This window comes from Amblyomma mixtum, chromosome 2 (assembly GCF_055824585.1).
Source record: "Amblyomma mixtum isolate Tamu chromosome 2, ASM5582458v1, whole genome shotgun sequence".
NCBI lineage: Eukaryota > Metazoa > Arthropoda > Arachnida > Ixodida > Ixodidae > Amblyomma > Amblyomma mixtum.
This window is the reverse complement of record NC_143013.1, coordinates 209,208,545-209,233,053: the sequence shown is the minus strand read 5'-3', so window position 1 is coordinate 209,233,053 and position 24,509 is coordinate 209,208,545. Positions and strand designations below refer to the sequence as shown.

Here is a 24,509-nt window from a genome sequence, read left to right as displayed (position 1 = left end):
CGCTGGCTGCGCCAAAAACACAATCGATCCCTCAAGCTCCGTCTCGTTCGCCTCGAGCGAGAGATCGAAGCTTACTCCATCAAACTGAGTCAGGAGCAATGGCATCAAACCTGCGACAGTCTTAAAGGCCAGTTAGGATGCAAAAACTCGTGGTTCTTGCTCAGACATCTACTGGACCCAACTCACACCAAATCCACATCTCACAAGAACCTCACCCGTGTCATACACGCTTTTCAGGGCACAAATGAGGAACTCCTCGCTACCCTGAAAGACAAATACATCAATACTTCCACTGAAATTCCCATCCCTTCAGGGTACACGGGTGCTCAGAACACCAACATGGACGCCGACATCACGGCAGGAGAAGTCCGCGCCGCCCTCAACCAGATTAAAACCACCGCAGCCGCTGGCGACGACCACATAACCAACAAGATGCTTCGTAACCTCGAAGATCAGTCCGTCGAGGCACTCCCGGACCTCTTCAACCAACACTGGCATGAGGGTCGCCTTCCAGACACTTGGAAGCATGCCAAAGTGATTTTCATACCTAAGCCAGGCAAACGACTCGAGCTGGGCAACCTTAGGATCATCTCGCTCACTTCCTGCCTGGGAAAGGTCATGGAACACGTCAACTCAATAGACTCCACACTCACGTAGACCAAGAGGACCTTTTCCCCCCCTCTATGATCGTCTTCAGGACCGGCCTCTCCACTCAAGACATTGTGGCAAATCCATCACGACATCCTCGATCCGAGACCCATCCGAGCTACACGAACCATCCTAAGCCTAGATGTCAGCAAGGCTTTCGACAACGTGTCACATGCTTCCATCCTGGCAAACCTCTCACAAATGAATGTAGGCACTCGCACTTACAACTACATCGCCGACTTTCTGCATAACCGTACAGCAGAACTTCACATTGCAGACCTCCACAGCGAGATCACACTAGGCACCCGAGGAACACCACAAGGAGCAGTCCTATCTCCCTTCCTTTTCAACACTACAATGAGAGGCCTCCCTCCGCTCCTGGAAGAGATACCTCACATTAAACACTCAATATATGCCGACGACATTACCCTGTGGACCAACTCTGGCTATGACGGGGAAATCCAAAACTCCCTCCAAACAGCAATCGATACAGTACACTCTTTTGTACAGGCGAACGGGCTCCCATGCTCCTCCACGAAGTCCGAATTACTAGTCATTGTAACCGGCCGGAGGGACGACGCTTACAGCAGCATGGTCAGTGCAAGAATGAACCACTGTTTATTGAAGGCACAGCTTTTATAGGCACGACGCTTGCCGGCGTTCTGGGCCAGCCGAGTGGGACGCGCGCCGGCGTTCTGGGCAAGCCGAGCGGGACGCGCGCCGGCGTTCTGGGCGAGCCGAGCGGGACGCGTGCCGGCGTTCTGGGCGAGCCGAGCGGGACGCTGTAACCTACTGCGCATTACTGTTGCGCATCGGCGCGATGCAATAACTGATGCGCGGCACTGATACGAACACGACACGTGTCCGTTACATCCTCCCTCGGGAAAGAACAAAATGAGACACTTCAATATAACAGTCACAGTTAGGGCACTTGATTAAAGTGTTCGTCATAGCGTAGCCTCTGTGGGGGCCGGGAGGTCCGAGTTGATCTTCTCACGGTGGGCGACGATGGGATGCTCGACGGAGAATTGTATCCACTTGCTGGTCGAGAAGATTCCTCACCGTTTGTAGCAGAGGCCACTCTAGAGGATTGTGCACCTGATTCAGCTGGTGTCGTAGGTTGCTGTGTACGGGGCTGAGAACCCGAACAAGTGTCGTCGTCGCTTTCACTGGTGTACTGCTCCGCCGTCCTAAGCAGATGCCGGCGGTTCCGCCGCAGCATACGTTGATGTTTGGTTTGTACCAAGTAGGATCTTGGAGCGCTTTCAGCAACGACCTTCGCTTTACGCGACCAACCAGCAGCATCCTGAAGTCGCACCGTTGAGCCTCTGTGTAGTGCTGCCAAAGGCTGTCCAGCCCTGGCTTGGTGGCGTTTCCTTACTGTAGTACGAGTCACCCTGCCGAAGTCGGGAAGGTTAGAACGAAGTCGCCTTCGCTGAAGAAGCTCACCCGGAGAATGCCCATCTTCCAGCGGTGTAGAGCGATATGCAAGAAGACCAAGCCAGAAGTCCTCCCGGGCGTCGAGGGTCTTTTTCAGGATCCTCTTCACGATCTGCACTCCTTTTTCCGCCAAGCCGTTCGACTGCGGATAACGGGGGCTCGATGTTATATGATCAAAGTCATATGCTCTGGCAAACGTGGCAAATTCATGGCTCGAGAACTGGGGTCCGTTATCCGTGCATACTTCCACTGGTATACCATACCGGGCGAACATGGCGCTAAGGGCTGCGATCGTGGTTTCCGCAGTTGTGTTGTCGAGCGTGGCGACCTCGGGAAAATTTGAAAATGCATCATACGCAACCACGTACGACTTGCCCGCATAGGAAAAGATATCTACTCCAACCCTGTACCAAGCACATTTTGGAACGGGTCGCATTAGCAAGGGTTCTTCTGGCTGCCTGTACGCGTATTTTCTGCACGTTGCACAGCTTTCCACACGGGCAGTGATGTCGCCATTCAGACCAGGCCAAAAAATAAGTTTCCGAGCCCTCTCCTTACATTTTTGCATCCCAAGGTGGCCCGCATGAATTCTTTCCAACATGATTCGTCGCATACTTTTCGGTATGACGACTTTAGTGCCTTTCAGCACTACTCCATTAACGACAGAGAGTTCGTGCGAAAATGGCTTGAGTTCACCTGTCACTGGCTGCCCGTCCACCAAGCATGCTATCACAGTCTGGAGGTAGCAGTCCCGTGCAGTTTCCAGCTGTAGCGACCGCAGCGTTTCGGAGGTGACCATGTAGCCCAAGGACTGGACGGCGTGAACCTCAACGTCGTGTGTTGTGCCACCTTTTTCTTCGACCTGATCCTTTGTTGACCGTGACAACATGTCGGCGAGAACGAGATGTTTTCCTGGAATGTACTGCAAGACAAAGTCGTACTTTAGCAAACGCAAAAAGAATCGTTGCACTCGTGGTGGCATGTCAGCAATTTCTTTCCGTGCTATCGCTACCAGCGATTTGTGGTCCGTTTCGATAAGCACGTTTCTACCGTACACGAACTCGTGAAACCTTTCGCAGCCAAAACATATCCCAAGTGCTTCCTTCTCAATTTGGGCATAATTCTTCTCGGCTTGCGTTAAAACACGAGATGCGTATGCTACGGGCCTCCACTCACCACTGTAGTCTTGCAGTAATGCTGCACCAACGCCGTCTTTTGATGCGTCACAGGTAATCTTGGATTTTCGTTGCGGATCAAAGATTGCAAGAAGGGGGGCGGTGGTCAGGATTTGTGTTAGTTTTTTCCACTCCTGCGCATGGTTATCTGTCCATTGGAATTCTGAGCGCGTCTTGATAAGCTCACGTAGAAGCGTTGTTCGCTCGGACAGTCGTGGGACAAATTTACCAAAGTAATTAAGTACACCCAGCATTCGCTGAACGTCACTCTTGGACGTTGGTGTTGGTATATTCACCAAGTTTTTGATCAGCTTGGGGTCAGGCGATATGCCCGTTCGGCCTATGATATCGCCAAGGAATCTGACTTCTTTCACCCTAAACTTGCACTTCTGGATGTTGAAAGTCAAGCCGGCTTTCTCGGCGGCTTTTAGCGCTGCTATCAACCGCTCATCGTGTTCTTGTCTACTGGAACCCCATACTAAAATATCGTCAATATATACCAGTACGCCGGGTAGGCCATCAAAGACTTGGCTCATACTCTGTTGAAATACCTCTGGTGCGGAAGAAATGCCAAAGGGCAGCCGGAGAAAACGGTATCTCCCGAACGGCGAAGAAAAAGTGCAGATCCTCGAAGTCCGCTCATCAAGCGGTATCTGATGATAGCCCGAATTTGCATCAAGGCAGCTGAAGTACTGGGCATTTGTTAAACGGGCTTCCAAATCTTCTCGCCTAGGAAGCGGGAAATGCTGCCTCTTTATGTACTTGTTTATAGCCCTGGGATCCATACACACCCTTAGCGTGCCATCTTTCTTCTTTGCCAAAACTAGGGGGCTGACCCAGTCAGTAGGTTCGTTCACCCTCACAATGATGCCAGCACGTACCATTCTGTCAAGTTCTTTTTTAAGGGGTTCTTCTAGCGCCACCGGAACTCGTCGCGCTGGTTGCACTACTGGTATCGCTTCAGGTGACAGGACCATGCTGTACGCCTGCTGCAAACAACCAAGGCCCTGGAAGATGTGCCCGAAATTTTTCAGAAGGTCATCAGTTGCGGTCTTGTCTACGGCACATACCCTACGCTGGACTAGCCCCAGAGCTTCACTCGCTTCTAGCCCAAGTATGGCTTGACGCCCATTTTTCACCACAAAGAACTTCACTGTGGCAGAAGTGTTCCCAAGACGGACTTCAAGCGTACACGTTCCAAAACACGTTATGATGCCTCCGTTATACGCCCGCAGGATCGAATTAGTCGGCTTCAGTTCTTCTGCTCCCCGCAGTTTTTGGTAAATCGACATAGGAAACAAGCTTGCTTGCGATCCGGTGTCCACTTTAAAACGGATCGCACAGTTACGAACTTGAGCCTTGACCATCCAATCCCTCTCGCGCTTTGCCGTGGTGACTTCTAGGATGTCAAAGTCCGCGTCTTGCTGTTCTCGCACTTCACTGACCCCGGCTGACGCGCAGCAATTTGCGAAATGGTTCAGCTTGTGACACAAACGACACTTCTTTCCAAAAGCTGGGCATTGCTTAGGTTTGTGCCAGCGGTTGCACTTACGACAACGAAACTGTTTTTTGCTTCTTTCCCCTCTTTCGAGGGAGCCGCGCGCCTCGAAATCGCGTCGACACTGTCGTCCCCTCTGTGCCAAACTTCATTCCGCTGTGCTAGCGTCTCTGCTGCTCTGCACATTTCCTCTGCTTTTTTCAACGTCAGCTGGTTGTCCCGCAGCATCTTCTCACGTAGTCGAGGATTACACGTGCCAAATACAATCTGGTCCCTTATCATCGATTCTTGCAGCGTGCCAAAGTTGCACTGTGCCGCTTGCTTTTTCAAGTCGCGAACAAATTTTTCAAAAGGTTCTCCCTCCGCTTGCTTTCTTGAACGGAATACGTATCTTTCATGTACTTCATTGCTAACTTCGGCACAATAAGCATCAAATTTGCTCACCAAGGTGCTGTAGTTCGTCTTGTCTTCATTGTCGCCAAACTGGAAGTTGTTGAAGACGTCCAAAGCGTCGTCGCCAGCGATGCTCAACAGGAGTGCCGCCTTGGATGCATCCGATCTGGGCTGGTCCTTAGTCTCTGTCGCCTGCAGAAATAACTCGAATTTCTGCTTAAAACGCTTCCAGTTTTCTGTTACGTTACCAGTCAGCCGCAATGGCTCTGGTGTCTTCAGCAGGTCCATAGCCGAATGTAGGCACTCGCACTTACAACTACATCGCCGACTTTCTGCATAACCGTACAGCAGAACTTCACATTGCAGACCTCCACAGCGAGATCACACTAGGCACCCGAGGAACACCACAAGGAGCAGTCCTATCTCCCTTCCTTTTCAACACTACAATGAGAGGCCTCCCTCCGCTCCTGGAAGAGATACCTCACATTAAACACTCAATATATGCCGACGACATTACCCTGTGGACCAACTCTGGCTATGACGGGGAAATCCAAAACTCCCTCCAAACAGCAATCGATACAGTACACTCTTTTGTACAGGCGAACGGGCTCCCATGCTCCTCCACGAAGTCCGAATTACTAGTCATCAGGGACAGACAAGTTCGCTTGCCAGTCCCCGACCCGCAAATCGACACACATCCCATACCTCCGGTCCGCACCATCCGCGTTCTGGGTATGTTAATACAGAACAACACGCAAAACTGGGAGGCCATTCAGCGCCTCCGCACCACAGCCAATCAGATCAACGGCCTTATCCGCCGCATCAGCACCCGCCGCAGAGGTCTGAAGGAGGATGACCTCTGTCGGCTCACGCAAGTTTTCCTCATTAGCAGGATAGTCTACTCCTACCCCTACTATCACCTCCGCCGGAAGGACGAGGAAGCTGTGAACAGCATTATACGTTCAGCGTACAAAGCGGCACTGGGGCTACCTCAGTACGCCAGCACACAGCACCTCCTCCAACTCGGCATCTACAACACGCTCACAGAACTCATAGAGGCACACAAGACCGCCCAAATCCACCGCCTCTCCCGCACTAAACACGGGCGGCTCATACTTGACCGTCTCAACATCAACCCCATAGGCGACGTCCACCCCACGGCGCCCATTCCGATAGTAGTCTATAGCCGCCTAGTTATAAAACCAATCCCCACAAACATGCTACCTGGCCGCCATGATACGCGCCGTCAGCTGAAAGCCCAAGCACTAGATGCCACATACCTTGCCGACGAACACGCAATATACGTAGATGCTGCACAGCAAAGTGCAAACACATACGTGGCTTGTGCAACCACGCCACAATCTACTCTGGTCACCGCCGCCACAGTAGTAGCTCACTCTCCGACAGCGGCAGAAGAAACCGCCATCGCGCTGGCCATCGCTGACCCACGTACGCGCACAGTCCTAAGAGACTCCAAAAGAGCGATACAAAATTACTCGGCAGGTTTTATCTGCCACCCCGCAGCACGCATCCTTCGCGGCTGCACTCTCGACCATAAGATCAACCTGGTCTGGGTACCCGCCCACGCGGGAAACTCTGGAAACGAAGGGGTCGACCGACTAGCCCGAGGACTAACCAACCGGGCGGCCGGCCCCACGGACCCAGACGCTCTTGCCGAGGCTCCCCAGACCTTTGCCGAAATTACCAACCTCTACAGAGAGATGAGACGCCAGTTTCCGCCTCCACACCCCGACTTGAATCGAGCGCAAGCCAGCTTGCTCCGCAGGTTGCAGACGCACTCCATCCTTAGCCATTCTAGACTTTCACTCATCACAGACGGGGAATACGACCCCGTCTGCCAAAATTGTTACCAGGGAGAAATTGCCACCCAGGCACACATCCTCTGGGGTTGCGCGGGAAATCCGCCTCCTCGAACCTTACTGCCAGCTCACTCCGAAGAAGGATGGAACCAACTCCTCAAAAGGCCAGACAAGATCATCCAACTGGCACTAATTTCGTGGACCCAGGAAGTCGCCCCCACCTGGGGGCCACACCAAGCCCACCTGCCCTAAATCCCACCAATCTATGGCAATAAAGTTGTTTCTCTCTCTCTCCCCGTAGGCCCCAGCGGCCGACTTTTGTGCACAGCGCACCTAGCGGACCCGGGGAAACGCACTGGCTTCAGAGATGATAGGCAATAACAGGAATCTTGGAGGCTCTACTTTCATTGCGTCTTGTGCGTTCTCCACTCTCGCGGAGGAGGCGGTGTCACATTGCCCAGCTGAGCAGCCGGCCACCAGCGTGACGATTACGGAGCACGCAAGGATTATCCAGGTTTCGACGTGCAACTATAGAGTGCAACGCTCGTCAAAAGCGTTTGGCTTTGATCGCTTGCCTGGACGCCGCGGCGAACATGTCACCCACAAGCCGCAAAGGCGTTATGCCACGCATCGCGTGCGCTTGGCAAGCGGCAGTTAACCTACTACGTGCATTCTGTCAGGGTGACAATGAGCGCACCAGTCACTCCGCAGAAGGAAGCCAAGACATGTCAAGACCATACTCTTTTTCTTTTTTTTCATTTGCACGTTCAGTGCCATCTGGCGGAAACGGGGAAGCGCCAAACTCGGCCGCGAAAGGGCCCGAGTGTCCGCTCTTTACTTTTATGTTACTCTATGGTTCGATGTTCATGCAACACATAATCTGCTGGAGCACATTGCGAGAACCACACTGAAAAAAGTTTGTGAGAATTAGGCCTAAGTGGGGGCTGTAACGGGGTGGCGACACTTAACAAGGGAAAGTCAGGTATGGTTAGAGCACAGGAGTCTTCACAGGAGCAATTCAATTATGTAGCGTACTGTAGCGGAAAACGGCGACAAGCCGATACTTGTACCGCGGCAGGTGCCCGTGAAGGAGCTAAAGCGAGCAGAGATCTAGCGACGATGGTAACCAAGCACAAAATGGGGTTTTTTTGCTCCATTTCGGCACTGGTGAAGTATTTCGCACTATTAACTCCCTTCCTAGACGGGAGTAAATGCAGGTAAATCTTCATTTTTACTCCATTATTCCCTCATGGGAATAATGGAGTCCACCTTTTTACTCTACACTCATGGAGTAAATGTTTTCAGAAATGGAGTAAAAAGAGTGGCCGCCACTATTTATACTCCTTTTTTGGGTTTATTTTTGTTTACAGTGTACGGGGGGGATGAGAGAATGTCGGCTGCAGGCATTGACAGCGTTGCGCCAGAAACGCGGCGCTCAAGCCATAGGCCGTAGGTGTTCATTTTGTTGATTGGCGTTGGCGCTGACAACGTTTTGCACGCCGATCATTTTAAGGAAATGAAGTGCGCATGAATCGCGCTTATAGGGACGTGGGGTGATGAGAGAGAGATGAGGGCTGCATGCGTTAGCGCTGACAACGGTGAGCGAACTCTCGCGATCAACCATTGAGTGCCACCTGCCAGGGTGGCAGGATGGGTGGGTACTTTAATGTAGATATAAAGACAAACAGGGATTTCTTACTACTTATACGGGAGAACATCCTGTTCCTCTCGCTCGTAACGCCTCCCACGGCTGTGATAAGCTCGCGAAATACTGGCACTGACCTCGTCTTTGAGAACCAGGCATTGGTGCAGCAAGTCGAGCACATATCCATCTATTTCTCCGACCACAAAGCTTACTTAATGACATTCAAGAACTCTTAGTGGACGGTTTCTTGAAGGAAATTGTGTGTAAAATAACAACTTGTCTGTAATTCTACACGCCTGTCTTGCCCGAATTCTTTGCCCCAATCTATCGAGAAGCTGAAACAGTTGATGAGCTGCGCTCAAATTTCGCATTAGGAAGTAACATAATCGTCGGCAATGTTTTCTTCTTTCATTCCAACTTCCCCCTTTCAATTACAGCGTGGTTCAGGTGTCGACCGAGATGTGTGACACAGATACTGCGCCATTCCATTTCCTCAAGAACCAATTTACTAATTTACGCTGTCGCGTAATATGCATCTATCCCACCATATCCAGCGCCGCAGAGCCCGCGTAAACGCACCCTACCGATATTGCGGCCCCGAGGAGGACGCCGTTTGGTTGGACTTTGCTTGCAATGGTGATGACGCGACCGCAGACATGGCGCACTCCTGATCCGCGCTGGAACGCGGCCGCCACGTCTCGAGCGGATGCGCCTCATTGTGGCTGCGACAGTTTTCGTCCGGATTGCCGAAAAATTCGATACTACAGCAGAAGTGTTGCTTCTACTAGACGGATGGTATCTCCCAGCACCAGAAGATCCCGCTCTCAAGCGGGTGGGCCAATTTTTGGGCCTTTTAACCCCATTGATGTCTTCATCCCATAAGTGATGGTGGTGGTGAGAACTTTTATTAGGAAGGGACAGGAGGTATGATTGGATCAACCCGTAAGGTACCGATCCTTGCAATCACTAGGCTGAGGTCCCTAGTTTGGTACCCATCCGCTGCCCGGGCGCCCCAGACTAAGGCTTGTTGGGCCTGTGAGTCGTGGCAGCCTAGCACGATCGCCTCCCCGTCCTCCCGGGTTGGGTTGGGGATGGGGGGAAAAGCGGGGTTGCAGGGGCAGGCCCACATCATGTGAAAGGCGTCTGAAGACACCGCTCCACAGTGCGGGAAGCTGCCGCTAAAGGACGGGTCAAAATGTTTTAGTGCTGTTGGCACAGCAATATACTGGTGAGAGGGGGGAGAAGGAGCCGCTCACCCGCCTTCTTGAGGCCTTTACATGGGCGGAAGTAAAGGCGATGACTATCCTGACAGTATGTTGCAATATCTTTGAAGGTGTAGATCGGATTAAAGTCGGGTTCCTGGCGGTGAAAATATTTTAATGAAACTGTTTAGGAGGTTGTAGCGGCAGGTGGAGCTCTCATTCCGGAACCCCATTGGCGTAGGCTGCTGTCCGCGCTCTTTCGATGAGTTATTTTTGACTCGTTTCGTCCGAACTGGTCAGAGCTGCCTCCCACCCCTCCTGCGATGGCTGGTTATTGACAGTGACCGCCTGATTTCGTTGGCAGGCCCATACCATATGGTACAGGCCCGCCTTCTCCCCGCAGAATTTGCAGTGTGAGTCAAATGACTCCGGGTCTATTGCGTGTAGTCTTCGTGGGTTGTTGTAAGTGTTCGTCTGTAGCTTTCGGAGGTGTTCCTGATCGGGTGGGCAGGAGAAAACAAGGTGAGAGAGCTCGCGGGCGGCTGCGTCCACTGCCTCGTTTGCTGCCAACCTTTGGTGAGCAGGGGCCCATATAAGGTAACCGTTTACGGGGTCCGTACCCCGATGTAGTTTTGGTAGATTCGATAGGCTACGAACGGAGTGCAGCTTCGTTCGGCGTTCCTAGAGGCCCCTCGCGAGTTGGTGATTATGTATTCTGAATCGGTATGTAAGGTCTCGTGCGCAATCGCGACCTGTTCTGCGTGTGTTGCATTGCGTGCTCTGAAGGTGAGGCCGTTAACTATGCTGCTGTTGTGAGCAACCGCGGTCGTGTGCCATCCACCGTGGTTAGGGCCGGTGGCGTCCACGTAGTATACACCTGTTTTGTTGGCATAACGTCGGGCTAGGGCTTCCGTTCGTGCCAGGCGCCGACCATTATGATCTTCGAGTGACATGTTGGCCGGAAGAGGTCGCGCATGGAGGGCGCGTCCCCACAATTCTGGGATGTGAAACCTGTCTTCCATGAGTGTGGTGTGTTCCCTTATAAAAATTTCTAGACAGTCCATAGACTGTCTATAGACTTTAGTCTATGAAGTCTATAGACTGTCTATAGACAAATCCTTTAGACTGGTCTATAGACAGTCTATAGATTTATGGCCATACACTTTTAGTAGACTTTTGTCTATAGACAGTCTATAGACAAATGTCTACTGAAAGTCTATAGGTCTATAGGAAGTCTATAGACACAGGTCTATAGACAGTCTATAGACGATCTATAGACTTATGGTCATGCATTTCCTATAGAGCTGTCTATAGACCGTCTAAAGACACTTGTCTATAGACGGACTATAGACGACCTATAGACTTATGGCCATAGACTTCCTGTAGATTACTGTCTATAGACAGTCTACAGACAAAAGTCCACTGGTCTAGTAGACATATGTCTATAGACTGTCTATAGACATTCCATAGGTGTGTGGCCTGGCAGTGCTATAGACCTTTGTCTATAGACGGTCTATAGACCCCTGTCTACTAAACTATTAGTAGACCATTATCTATAGACTGCCTATAGACTGTCCACAATCATTGAAAAAGGTCACCAGTCAGAGTTCACACATGAAACAATCAATATACTTACAAATTTAGTTTATTTCCAAGCTATCCAGGCTGGGAATATGCAATACATGCACCATAAGAATGCACCACAGTAACATAAAAGTTGAAAGTAACAGTCCGGCTAGTTTCCTCAGAAGCATTCTTGTGGCCTGTTGTCTGCAGTAAATCATCTGGGCATGTTCACCTGCAGAGCACAAAGTAAAAAAATAATATAAGAGGAACTGAAAAAAAATTCCCATTCCATTTCTACACATGTGCTTTACAATGCAAGGCATATCCTGGCTATGCCATTCTAGAAAGGCAATCTTGATCTTTTGGTTTGGTTTTATGGGGTTCAAAGACCCAAGGCGACACAGGCTACGATCGAGACGCTAAAGTGAAAGGCTGGGGAATAGTTTCGGCCACCTGTGCATAGTGCACAGGCCTTTACCATTTTGCCTCTATTAAAATGCGACCGCCTAGGCCGGAATCGAACCTGCATCTTTCAGGTCGCCATACGAACATGATAGCCACTGAGCTATCACGCCGGCTCAATCATTTCAGTAAATACACGCCAGATTATAAGTGTCGTCATAAAACATTGTAACAAAGACCCCTAATCTCTGGAGCACTCTACTCTGAATCCAGTACTGATAGTTATTTCTGTATGGCAATACTGTCACAGCCAATACTGATCTCTTTATGGCAATCCTTTTACACTATTTGTAACAGAAGACTTCGAACAATTGTGCCACATCTCTGCATTTACTCGCAAGAGGCTGTTAAGAATGCCACCTCCATAAAATACAGACTCAGTGCACCTTACAGAGGGATCCAAAAAGGAGAATATTGCAGCATTTATTCTTATAACAGCTATAGAAGAAGCGCTTCAGAATACCCTGCGTGAATTAAGCCTGGTATACCCGGCCAAATTTTTAACTGGCTCGGGTGTTGCATCGTTAAATGCACCTTGTAAAAAAGGTGCCTTTCGGCTGCACTGCTGGCATATTCATGCTGTAATTTAACGAGTGAAATGTCATTTCGTGGTTCCTTTTTGTTCATATAATGTTTGAGTGCAGTACTTGCGTGTTTAGATCAACGTTATCAGAAACATTCGTCTGCCACTACGAGCAGCTGAAACAAGCGGCATACGCAGCAATGGATCTTGTCCATATGGCCTCATCCTCTGGGTAAAGTACCACTTCTTTCATGGCGGACAAGTCGTTTACCCAGATTAGTGCAAATGCGCCACCATAACCATTGCTGCGTATTCCGCTTGTTTCGTCTCTTCGTAGCGGCAGACGATGAATATTTCTGATAACTTTGATCTAAACATGCAAGTACTCCACTCAAACATTATATTAACAAAAAGAAACTATGAAATGCCATCTCACGCATCAAATTACAACATGAATATGCCAGCAGTGTAGCCAAAAGGCACCTTTTTACAGGTCCATTTAGCGATGCAACACCTAAGCCAGTTAAAGATTTGGCCGAGTGTACGTAAGCCGATACTCAAACGGGCACAAGCTATACAAAACCAGCAGGCAGAAGCAACCAGTTCACCACAGATTTGCGCCTATAACTTGAAGCACAAAGACGGAACAGCATACTTGTACATCTGCGCGCGCTCTTAGAAACAAGCGGGTTGCAGCGCTTCCATGCCGCGCTCATTATTCAGAAAACTAATACAGCACACAGAGGCTGCAGCTGCGCCGTTTCAAAAGCAGTCGCGAGGTTGAGACAGCAAATTACTGTCACGATAAAATACCGCCTGAAATTCACTTAGTTTTTCCTTCAAGTGCAGCTCCAACAGCGCAGTAAAGAGGTGTGTTTCTTGCATGGAGGCAGCCTAACCCAACGCTGCTAGAAAAACCAGCGAAAGCATTTAACGTGCTCAAAGTAGGAAGTATTTCAATGAAACAATTAACGCCTTCAACAGGCGCAGCTATAATAACACGAGATCTTAATTTAATTTTAGGTGCAAATAAGCGGCGAGTTACATCGGAGCTTTCGAAACGTAGCAGTCTGAAATCAGAAACACATCCTTTGCCTCCCGCGCGAACGGTATTCGAGAAATCTGTGCACGCGCGAGCGGCATTCATGAACGATCCACTCGGAACGAAATGTAAGCCACCTCTTGTCGAGCCGACCTTCACCCAGCTTTCAAAATGAAGTGCCCGCAAGCCAGCGGCGGCGGCCAACGGCTCTGATGACAGACAAGGACGAATCCATACGTGTACAACGAAGGGGAGGTGGGATGGAGCTCGTGGGTTCTTCGCGGTGTTTGAGCACGCCGACCATTCGCGCCGGCAACGAATTTTATTCACCCATCACACTACAAGCATTCCTCCAGCGCCGCTTGAATACAACTTTGACAAACGTCTCGCGCTCCAGTCTATAGCGTTACAAGACACCTTTGCTGAAACGTCGGCGTCCACGACGCGCACCGAGCGAGCGTCCATACGTAGCAAGCAATGCACACCTCAAAAAGAACAGCACTCCATGGTCCAGACAGGCGATAACACAAAGATAAGAAAATAAATGTAATCCACCACTGAACGAGACTGTATGTAAGTACGTTTTCGGAGGTGCAAAGTAAATTGAGCTCACAGGGCGCTAACTAACACACAGTTCCATTTCGGCCGTCATTCACAGGCTAAACGACATTTCTGGCCGCGCATATGCCTTGAAACACGAAAAATCTAGTAGACAGCTCGCGAGAAGCGGCTTATCATCAAGGGCATCGCACAGACTGCCTTTCCGCGCGTTTTAAAGACAGCGGGACAGAGATAACCGGCATTAGTCGAGAACCCGATGGCTTACGCCTTAGAAACGAAGATAGGACGTTTGTAACTGCGCACATAATCTGTTCTGCACACACAGCTCTGCTTACAGTGGTTTAGGAGACCAAAATGAATAAAATATAAACGTGTAGACTTACCGTAAGCGGACGATGAAGCTGGATTCTGAAGAAAGCGTAATCCGCGATAAACACGCCAACGCCATTGATGCAGCCACGCACAGGGTTGTTTGCAGCCCGAATGATTTTCCGCCGTCTCGCGGTAAAATGGGTAAAACGTGAAACAGAAACCCATTTCACGGTCGTATCTTTATCGCTCGCACTCTTGCCGTGTGCAGCTTGATCTGATATCCAAGACCACAGAAGGCAATTGGTTTATAAGCTTAAATTCTTCGCTTACCCTCTAAAAATCTTATTGTTTTCGTTAAAACAGAACCGAAATCTAAGTTCTTGTCGGTATACGCGCCGCATCTCCCACCGAATAGTATGTGGTACAATTCTCAAATAATAATTATAAGGTTGCATAGCATAACGTCTTTTTTGCGTGTGTTCGTGTTTAGAAAACTGATATGCGCCACATCAGCTCCGAAGCAACAGGTGCAAGGGTAGGAACGAAAAAATACTGGCTTTGGGATTGTTGCGTCGCAGCACTTATTCACGTGAATACAAACTGCAAAGGTAGAAATGGCAGATGTTAATCGCACAGAGGACCAGGCTCTTTGAGATTAATCTAAAGTGTTTCTAAGGGATGGGCGCTTCCTTGAATTCTCACACCCGTATTTTCCCCTTCATTTTCAGGACGTTTTAAAGAGAAATGTTGAACTTTTGATGAAATGTGTCTGATTTCAGCGCGTTGGACAGTAACGATCGAAAGATGGAATGGAATTGTGTAGAGCGATTCCTTTAAGGGACAGCGTATTCGTTCGATGTAGTAGTTTGCGGGCGCCTTTACTTTAAGAACGACTGCCTTTCCTCGGCTTACTTGTTAGCATTAATACCTAGTTGTATGGACAATATACGTCACGGTATAACGAAAAGGAGCTTGTCAATGCTCCTGAAAACAATATACAGGAGGGTGTTGTAATGGCCTTACGCAATACTTTTTAATTTCCGTACTAGCGAAGGAGGTGGGGGACTCCCGACATAGTTGCGGTCACTAGATGCAGGTCCCCTCAACATGCAGTGCAAAAATGAATTGACATTGTTCTGGACTTAGTCGAAAGTCAGTGTATCGAACATTGTTAGATAAAATTGCGATTGTTATAGACTGGTCTATAGGCAGTAGACTATCTATAGTGTACAGTCTATAGACGAAAGGAAATTAAGGTAGTTGTAGACTGTAGTCTATAGAGAGTCTATAGACCGTCTATAGACAAAAGGAAATTGAAGCAGCTATAGACCTTGGTCTATAGAGAGTCTATAGACGAAAGGATATTGTGGCAGCTATAGACCTTAGTCTATAGACCGTCTATAGACGAAAGGAAATTGAAGCAGTTATAGACTTTAGTCTATAGAGAGTCTATAGACAAAAGAAAATTGAGGCAGCTATAGACCTTAGTCTATAGCGAGTCTATAGACCGTCTATAGACGAAAGGAAACTGAAGCAGTTATAGACTTTAGTCTATAGACAGTCTATAGACAAAAGGAAATTGAGCCAGCTATAGACCTTAGTCTATAGCGAGTCTATAGACCGTCTATAGACGAAAGGAAATTGAAGCAATTATAGACTTTAGTCTATAGACAGTCTATAGACAAAAGGAAATTGAGGCGGCTATAGACCTTAGTCTATAGCGAGTCTATAGACCGTCTATAGACGAAAGGAAAATGAAGCAATTATAGACTTTAGTCTATAGACAGTCTATAGACAAAAGGAAATTGAGGCGGCTATAGACCTTAGGCTATAGCGAGTCTATAGACCGTCTATAGACGAAAGGAAATGGAGGTCTTTATAGACTTCACTCTATAGCGAGTCTATAGACCGTCTATAGACAAAAGGAAATTGAGCCAGCTATAGACTTTAGTCTATAAAGTGTCTATAGACAGTCTATAGACAAAAGGAAATTTGGGCCAGCTATAGACTTTAGTCTAGAAAGTGTCTATAGACAGTCTATAGACAAAAGGAAATTGAGGCAGCTATAGACCTTAGTCTATAGAGAGTCTATGGACAGTCTATAGACGAAAGGAAATTGAGGCAGCTATAGACCTTAGTCTATAGAGGGTCTATAGACAGTCTATAGACAAAAGGAAATTGAGGCGGCTATAGACCTTAGTCTATAGAGAGTCTATAGACCGTCTATAGACAAAAGGAAATTGAAGCAGCTATAGACTTTAGTCCATAGATTTTCTATAGACTGTCTATAGACAAAAGGAAAAGTCTATAGGATGGCTATAGAGTCTATAAAAAGTCTATAGAAAGTCTATAGACCATTTTTATAAGGGTTGGATATGGAGTCGAGCGAGAACGTGACGACCCGATTTTGTTTGCCACAAGCCGGTGTACTGGTATGCATCCGAATGCTGCATGTGCTGTATGCAGCCGGATACTACAGGGTCCAACCCTCAGCTCTCGCAAACAGTGGGATCGAAGAAACGGCGGGCCACCGCTATACTCCGACTCCGCAAAGATTTCACGATCGTCATCAAGCACAGAGTGATGATCTGTCTGAAGACGGCTGTGCAGAACGGCAAACTTACTTGGTGCTTTGATCTCCGGCTATGTAAATGCCTCTTTGGTGCACACATAGTATCTGGCCCATCTGGGACCAGGATATCGTCATAGCCACCACTCAAGACGTCAGTGCGGCGAACGCGCTCGCTGTGGATATAATACTACAAAGGCTCCATCCCGACAGTCGGCCTCGCCAAAGTCAACGATTAATTTTGCAGCGACATTATTCCGGTCCATGAGCAGCAAAATTCTACCATCCTAAAATCTAAAGTATAGTGGCGCGGAGGAGAGATAGCCTTCATCTCCAAGCTGGGGAAGTCGACGATTGCCCTGCTCACCTTCGTGGGGCATAAAGTACCGCGTTACGAGAACTACAATAGGGTGTTGACTGTGATGCGTGCATATAAGCGGACTATTCCCGCATGTTTCCGATCTGTCTCCATCGGTCACCGTGTAGACTTATGCCCGAATCCTCAAGACAATCGCCGCGGACACCGCGGCCAGGACAACATGGCGCCCCACGAGTGCACTCCTTCCTGCCTTGTCTGCGGTGGCGGCCACCTTACGGGCTCGAAGATTGCAAAGGCAAATTTCGAAGGCTGCAACAACTCGGCAACACGATCGGTCAACGAACCCAACATGAATGCAGAGAGCCCTTAGGGTACTGGCACCGCTTCAAAAGCTCCCCCGCCTAGCAACAAGATGGTTCAAGGCACATCCGCACCAGCGCCACCAGCGGGCGCCTTGCGCGGGCGTACCCCCAAGCCTCCTCGATCAACTAACCCGAAGTCGTCATGTGATCCAGGTTCATTTATTGGTTCATTGGGCTTTCACGTCCCAAAGCAGCTAAGGCTATGAGGGACGCCGTAGTGAAGGGCTCCGGAAATTTAGACTACCTGAGGTTCTTTAACGTGCACTGACATCGCACAGTACACGGGTCTCTGGAATTTCGCCTTCATCCAAATTCAGCCGCCGCGGCCGGGATCGAATCCGCGTCTTTCGGGTCAGCAGCCGAGCACCATAGCCACTGAGCCACTGCGGCGGGTCATATGATCCAGGCGCCCCAGCATTCCAAAACGAGGATTTTCCAGCTATCGAGGGCCCTCCACTTGGCTCACCAAGGTAGACGTCACAGCCCAAGGTAGACAGCCGAGACGGGCCTCATCCGCCTCCCAGCACTCCCCTACCCTCTTCCCCACTAAACCTACCTCCTCCTACCCTCCTTAACTCTCACGTTGTGGACCTCCACCGCGAGCTCGAGACTCCGGGCACAAAATGCTCAACTCCAGGCCAAAATTCACGCGCTAGAAATGGCTCGGTCCTCCCCGCCCACTGCCCAGGTAGCTCCGGAACTGATGCAAGGAGTGCCGACGGATCAGACTCCCTCTAGCTCTAACGTGCGTTTCACCACCCTCGAAAATACCCTTGCCGAAATAACGACTCAGATGTAAAAGTTTGGCCAAATCCAAGACAACCTGCTCAAGGCAGTCACGGCCACTGTTACGGCCGCCGTGACAGCCAACATAAAGACGTGTCTAGAGTCAAACCCCCAACTTCTCCGCCGAATGAGATCCCCCAAAGATGCGAACCGCCCATCAACATTTAACCAACCCATCGGTCTAACCGAACTATCGAAGGAGCCGGAACCGCCCCCGCTGCAGGTGACGGAACCTGTCTACAAGGCAATCTTCCTTCAAATCAGCATGGTTGCGCCCCTCCCAATCAACACCCTAGGGGGCGCCGCCACACCACACCGCCCCCCCCCCCCCCCCCCCCCCCCGCAAAGACAGCAAGCTCTTTTCCTTGTACAATAGAACTGTCTGGGTTTCAGGACCAAACGCGCCCCCTTAAGGACATACATTGACAACCTCAAACATCCCGCCGCAGTCATTGCGTTGCAAGAAACCGGGGTTACGGTGAAGTTCGTGGGATATAACGCTTTTCAACGAGACCCGTTCACCTGTCTCCTAGTCCACAAGGGCATCACAGCGCAGGAGTTCGATCTCGACCTAAATCTGGAATGTTCGAACATGATGGTCCCTGTCCTCCCCCTGCGGCGAACTGATAGCCCCGCACACATACTTAATATCTGCTGCCCCCAAAACTCAAAAACAACTTTTCTAACATCTTTAGCGCAGCACTAAGGATCGCGGGTCGCGAGCCCCTCATGATAGTGGGCGATTTGAACGCCGCTGTTCCATGTGCGACTAGCGCAAAGAAGAGGTGCGTGGTCGTACGATTGGCGGAACTTAAATCTACGTTGGGCATCACTGTTATAACCGACCCGGCACACCCAACACGTATAGGGAATTCCGCCACTCGGGACCTCTGCCCCGACCTTACCCTCACGACACACATCCGACACGCTGAGTGGATCAACTCTGAGGATACCGTAGGTAGCTCGTCCTTTACATCACCCCCGCGTACAAGACAAACTTCCCAACTGGAATAATTTTGGCCAGGCCCCCAATAACTTCTCTCGTGGAGCAAGACTACTCCACTTGGGCACATGAACTCATGCAAACACTCCTTTCAAACGAACAGCAGGTCCAGCTTACGGAGTGTGTATCGGACGTGAACCACCTGATGCACCTCTGAGAAGCTCGCCGCAGCTTCACAAAACGACGGCGGCGGCAAAAACACATTCATAAACTCCGCGCTCGCATCTCTGACCTCACCAAGAAAGCTGCCGAGTATGCTGCGCAGGTCGCCGACTCTAACTGGGTAGACAGATGCAACAGCGCAGCAATACTGATGTCGAGCCGCAACACTTGGCGGCTCTTTCGGAGTCTCATAGACCCCACAAAAACACGCTCTGAAACCCTCTGATATAGGCCGCCGCGGTGGCTCAGCGGTTATGGTGCTCGGCTGCTGACCCGAAAGACGCGGGTTCGATCCCGGCCGCGGCGGCTGGAATTTCTTTGGAGGAGAAATTCTAGAGGCCCGTGTACTGTGCAATGTCAGTGCACGTTAAAGAACCCCAGGTGGTCGAAATTTCCGGAGCCCTTCACTACGGCGTCTCTCATAGCCTTAGTCGCTTTGGGACGTTAAACCCCATAAACCAACCAACCAAACCCTCTGATATCTCACTCGCGCGATACACAGTGCCTGGATCAGGATCAAGACCCACGCGGGCAGGATGTTTTGTATGCAGGCTGCGATAATCCGGAACTAGATAAGCTTTTCCAGCTTCAAGACCTTCGCGCGGCTCTTGCCAAAATGCGCAGGAGGAGGGCGCCCGGGAGGGATAACATCGCAGTCAAATTATTGGCGAACTTTCCTGATAGGGCATACGAAACCCTACTCGAATATATTAACGCCATTTGGACCGGGGGCACTTCGTTACTACCGGATTGGAAGACATCATTGGTAACCTTTATCCCGAAGGCGGGGAAACTGGTAAACACAGACAACCTCCGGCCCCTCTCCCTCACGTAATACGTAGGAAAACAGATGGAAACGATGGCCCGTGACCGCCTCTCGGAATATCTCGACAGCAAAAACACCTTCGGCGACACCATATTCGGTCTCTGACCTCATAAGTCCGCACAAGACATACTTTTACAGCTTCATCACGAGGTTTTCGAACCCATAGAACACGACACTCGATCCCAACGGTGCACTCCATGCAACGGTGCATCAGCACTCGATCTCAACGGTGCGTTTGACAATGTTAAATACGGCGTCATGCTGAAGCATCTCAGCGAGACCAACTGCGCTCCTCGTACATTCAACTACATCAAACACTTCTTAACAGACCGCTTGGCCTATGTACGCATACAAGAGACCGAGGACGGCCAGTTTGAGATGGGTACGCGGGGCACACCACAAGCCGCTGTGTTGTCCCTGCTTCTCTTTAACATTGCCATGGTGCATCTCTCGGCACAGCTGGCTGGTGTCGGCTGTGTTCAGCATGCGCTGTACGCCGACGAAGTCACCATCTGGGCCACTACGGAAAACGTAGGAGAGATGGAGGAATGCCTGCAATCAGCGCCGAGCATAGTAGACGACTATGCCACGTACTGCGGCCTCCAGTGCTCCCCGTCCAATCTGAATTTGTGTACATTCGGTCTTCTCAGAATGCAAAATCTCCGTTCTGCTTTCTCTGGGCAGCGGGGTCATCTGTGAAGCGAAGGAGCTTCGAATACTCGGTGTCTTCATTAATCAACATCGTAAGGCAGACACAACTCTTGTCAAACTCTGCAAAGTCGGCTACCAGGTGGGCCGAATGGTTCGCCCCGTTTTCAACAAGCGAGAAAGGTTGCAAAGTAAGGATGCGGTGCGGCTCGTGCATGCCTTCGTAACTAGTCGGGTACTGTACTCGACTCCCTACCTCCGCTTACGGAAACATGACGAAGATTGTTTGGAAGTTGTACTCCGCAAAATTTTCAAGAGAGCCCTCGACCTCCCGATCTCCACTCACAATGTGCGACTCCTCGCGTTGGGGGTGACGAATACCTATCGGGAACTTCGCGAGGCGCATCTCATTGATTTCGACTCTATCGAAATTCGACCGCCATGGCCGGGATCGAACCCGCGTCTTTCGGGTCAGTAGCCTAGCGCCATAACCACTTGGTCACCGCGGCGGCCAGGTAAATTTATCAGTCTCTAAAACTGGAATTGTCAATTCCGCGCGAGTCCTGGTGCGCGTCTCTGCTTTTGGCACACTGGCCACCCTGCGGTCGGAAGAGGGTGTCCACCGAGATACGTGGGACATATACTACGTGATTTCCTCTCCTCAAAAAGCAATTTTCAATTTTCGCCAACGGCTGCGCCTACTCGGAGTCACGCCGCTTCCGAAACGTTGCGCGCATTATAGCTTTTTTTTGCTGCAGGTCCCAAAGGAACCGCTCGCACTCCACGGTATCAATGAGCCGCTGTTTGAAGCCTTGGGCTTGGGCGTATGCCATGGTAGTACAAAGGTACAGCCTTTGTCAAAAGTTTGGAGCCCAGGGGGTTTGCTTCAGAGCCACACTGTCTGGTTCGTAATGCATCTCCAGCGCTCCAAATTTGCTCAAGGTAAGAAGATTTCTGGTCCTGCCTCCTCCAATGGGAAGGGCTGCCACAAATATTACAGGAGTCCCACTACAAGGCTTAGAAGCAAACCCCCTGGGCTCTAAACTTTTGACAAAGACTGTACGTACGGACACTCGAAAACTCTTGACGACCCAAAATGCGGCACTTTCGAGAAAGCGCGCGAAATTGCCGGTAGTGACGTTCGCTGAGCTGATATTGGCTATTCGTATAAGCAACTTCCGGGCGACGAGCGAAATTTTCTGTGGGTGCAGGTCCGAGCTACGCTGCAAGCGACACGGGCATTTTACTTCGCGCGACGGCGCCGCTCGTGGCTTGTCGCCGCCGCCTTCACGTGAGTTTCAGCCTACATGTAACTCAGCCTGAAAAGACATTCAGTCAAAAAAATAAAAATAAAAATTACCATAACTGCTGCACTATAGTAGTAGTAGTAAAAGACTTTTAATCGACCATAATTTACAGGCCGAGCATTTCGACCGCCTAGGCGACCAGAAGCCGCTGTTCTTCTTCCCCTTCAGCGCCAAGCCAGTCGACCCAGGTGGTGATGGATAGAGAGGGTGGGGGGAAGGAACCCGACTGCTGAGCAGCCGGGCAATAGAATAGGCAATGGGCCAGGTCCGCATAGATACAGGGGCAGTTGGGACAGGAAGGGTCCGATCGATAGCGATAGAGGAAGAGGCGGGACGGGGTGATAACTGCATTCATCTGAATGTGCCGAAGAAGGCGAGACTCCGGCACCGTGAGTGATGGATGAGGGGGAGGGTAAAGGCGTTTGTCGAGGCGGAGCTCAAGGTAGACCTCTTTTATGGTGCGGCGAAGGGTGAGTCTCCCACCGTCCTCCGAGGGCTTGGGCCAGGGGATCAACGGTGCCCGGAAAAGTGTGTCGCGGGCGAGCTGATGGGCCAGCTCATTGCCGTCAATCCCTGAATGCCCAGGGACCCAGCGGAGGAAAACGATGGAAGGCTGCAGTGCGGAGACCGCTCGTTCGACCTCCTGTTGGAGAGAAGAGGTCAGGGTGCGTTTCTGTATGTGGTGTATAGCGGCTTCTGAGTCCGAATAGACTGTGTACTCTTGGAGAGAGGGAAGGAGGGAAAATGACTGGAGGGCATGCGCAATGGCGAGGACCTCGAGGGACAATGCGTCTGGAGGGTGTAGATACGGCCCGCTGGTGTGGGTTTCAGGAGCAGGGAGGTGTGGATGGTACAGGGCGTAGCCGCAGGAACCTCGAGGAGCCACGAAGGAGGCATCCGTGTAAGCTACACCCTGGGTATCAAAGAGAGGGGAATGGTGCTGTGCGGCCGCATGACGACGTCCGGCGTGCAGGACGGGGGAATGTTGGTCGGGAGGGGAAGGATACGAAGATTGGGGGCGGGGGTGGACTATAACGACACCTTACCGAGAACGGTAGTCATAATGCGAGTTTCTTTCCAGGGTTTCAAAAAGTCAGAAAGTGATGTGGGATCGTCTTGCCCAGGGAATCGAAAGCGCCATTGCTTGTAAGAGTTTTTGTAAATCTATGTCAAGTAGCTATCTACATAATCAGCGTTGTTTTTTTTAAAGTAACTAACCGCTGCGACTGACAGTGTGTTCCTGAAAAAAATTGTCTTTCTGGTTATACCACCCTATTTCCAGCTACCTCAGAAAGTGTTCGCTGAAATATCCGTATTAAGAGGCGACCGCCAAACGTACAGCTCGCGCATTAAAGTCGTTATATACCGTCTGCTGCAAGACCGACACAGCGCGATGACAGCAATTAGTGCTACTCAAGCACACGGCTGCATTATGCAGTGCAGTTTACTCTCTTAGCCTATCGTCAGGGAAATCAGCCTGTAGCAGATCTGTGCAGGCGCAACGCTCGAAGAGGCACAGCAATTGCCAAGTTCCCCTCTTTTATTCATTGATGCTACTCCTGCATCACGTGAATTCACTAGTGGAGGCTTAAATGCTTAGCGCGTGGGACATTCTTGGCAGGCATCATAGCGACAACCTCCTTTTGGCTTGATGATAATGATCTCCTCAGGTGTAATGGCACATACCCACGGCGGGAGATTGGCCAGGCTGCATAACGGATACAAAGACACTCATGTACAAGGAGTGGAGTTTTTTGATAATTTTGGGCTTCTTGATGATGATGATGATGTCCTCAGGCTGAATGGCACATACCCACGGCAGGGGATTGACCAGGGTGCATAGCGGATACAAACGCACTCATGTACAGGGAATGGAGTATATTTAAATTAAAAATTTTGGGACGCAGAGCTAGAATTTGTACAAAACAAAAAAATACGGAGAAAGAAAAGTTGTGAATTCACATTATAGCTGAGGAATCTACCAGATGAAATTATATAACCGTGAATAGAATCGAACACTGGTTTCAGGGCATATCCCTTGGCGCTTGCCCCGAAGGATAAGAGAATCGGAATAGATAGAGGAAGCCCAAGCCGAGCGAGGGGGATCTCCAAGTGAATTCTACGGAGAGCAGCGAGCCGCCGGCAGGAGAGGAAAAAATGTTCTATAGACTCAATTTCGCCACAAGACTCACAAAGGTTGGATATCGAAAGCCCCGATCGGCATAAATAAAGATTAAGCC

General features: G+C 50.2%; 2 protein-coding genes across 21 annotated transcripts in view; one reads left to right on the top strand and one right to left on the bottom strand.

Moving 5' to 3' along the window:
* The window catches only part of LOC149362430 (uncharacterized), a 131,004-nt gene that overhangs the window by 14,383 nt on the left and 92,112 nt on the right, over positions 1-24,509 (top strand). Inside the window, exon 1 of one of the 20 annotated variants that reach the window (XM_089573022.1) lies at positions 23,377-23,415. The exons of the other annotated variants lie outside the window; for them this stretch is intronic. The gene's annotated coding sequence lies outside the window, so the exon portion shown is untranslated. Of the gene's footprint in view, positions 1-23,376; positions 23,416-24,509 lie in introns of those variants that run through there. 20 annotated transcript variants of the gene reach the window in all.
* Positions 1,243-5,442, bottom strand: LOC149362431 (uncharacterized). The gene is made up of 2 exons (XM_089567480.1): positions 5,206-5,442; positions 1,243-2,230 (listed from the first exon to the last, which is right to left on the bottom strand). Exons 1-2 carry the CDS (start codon positions 5,440-5,442, stop codon positions 1,571-1,573), a joined length of 897 nt encoding a protein of 298 aa, XP_089423606.1. The 3' UTR covers positions 1,243-1,570.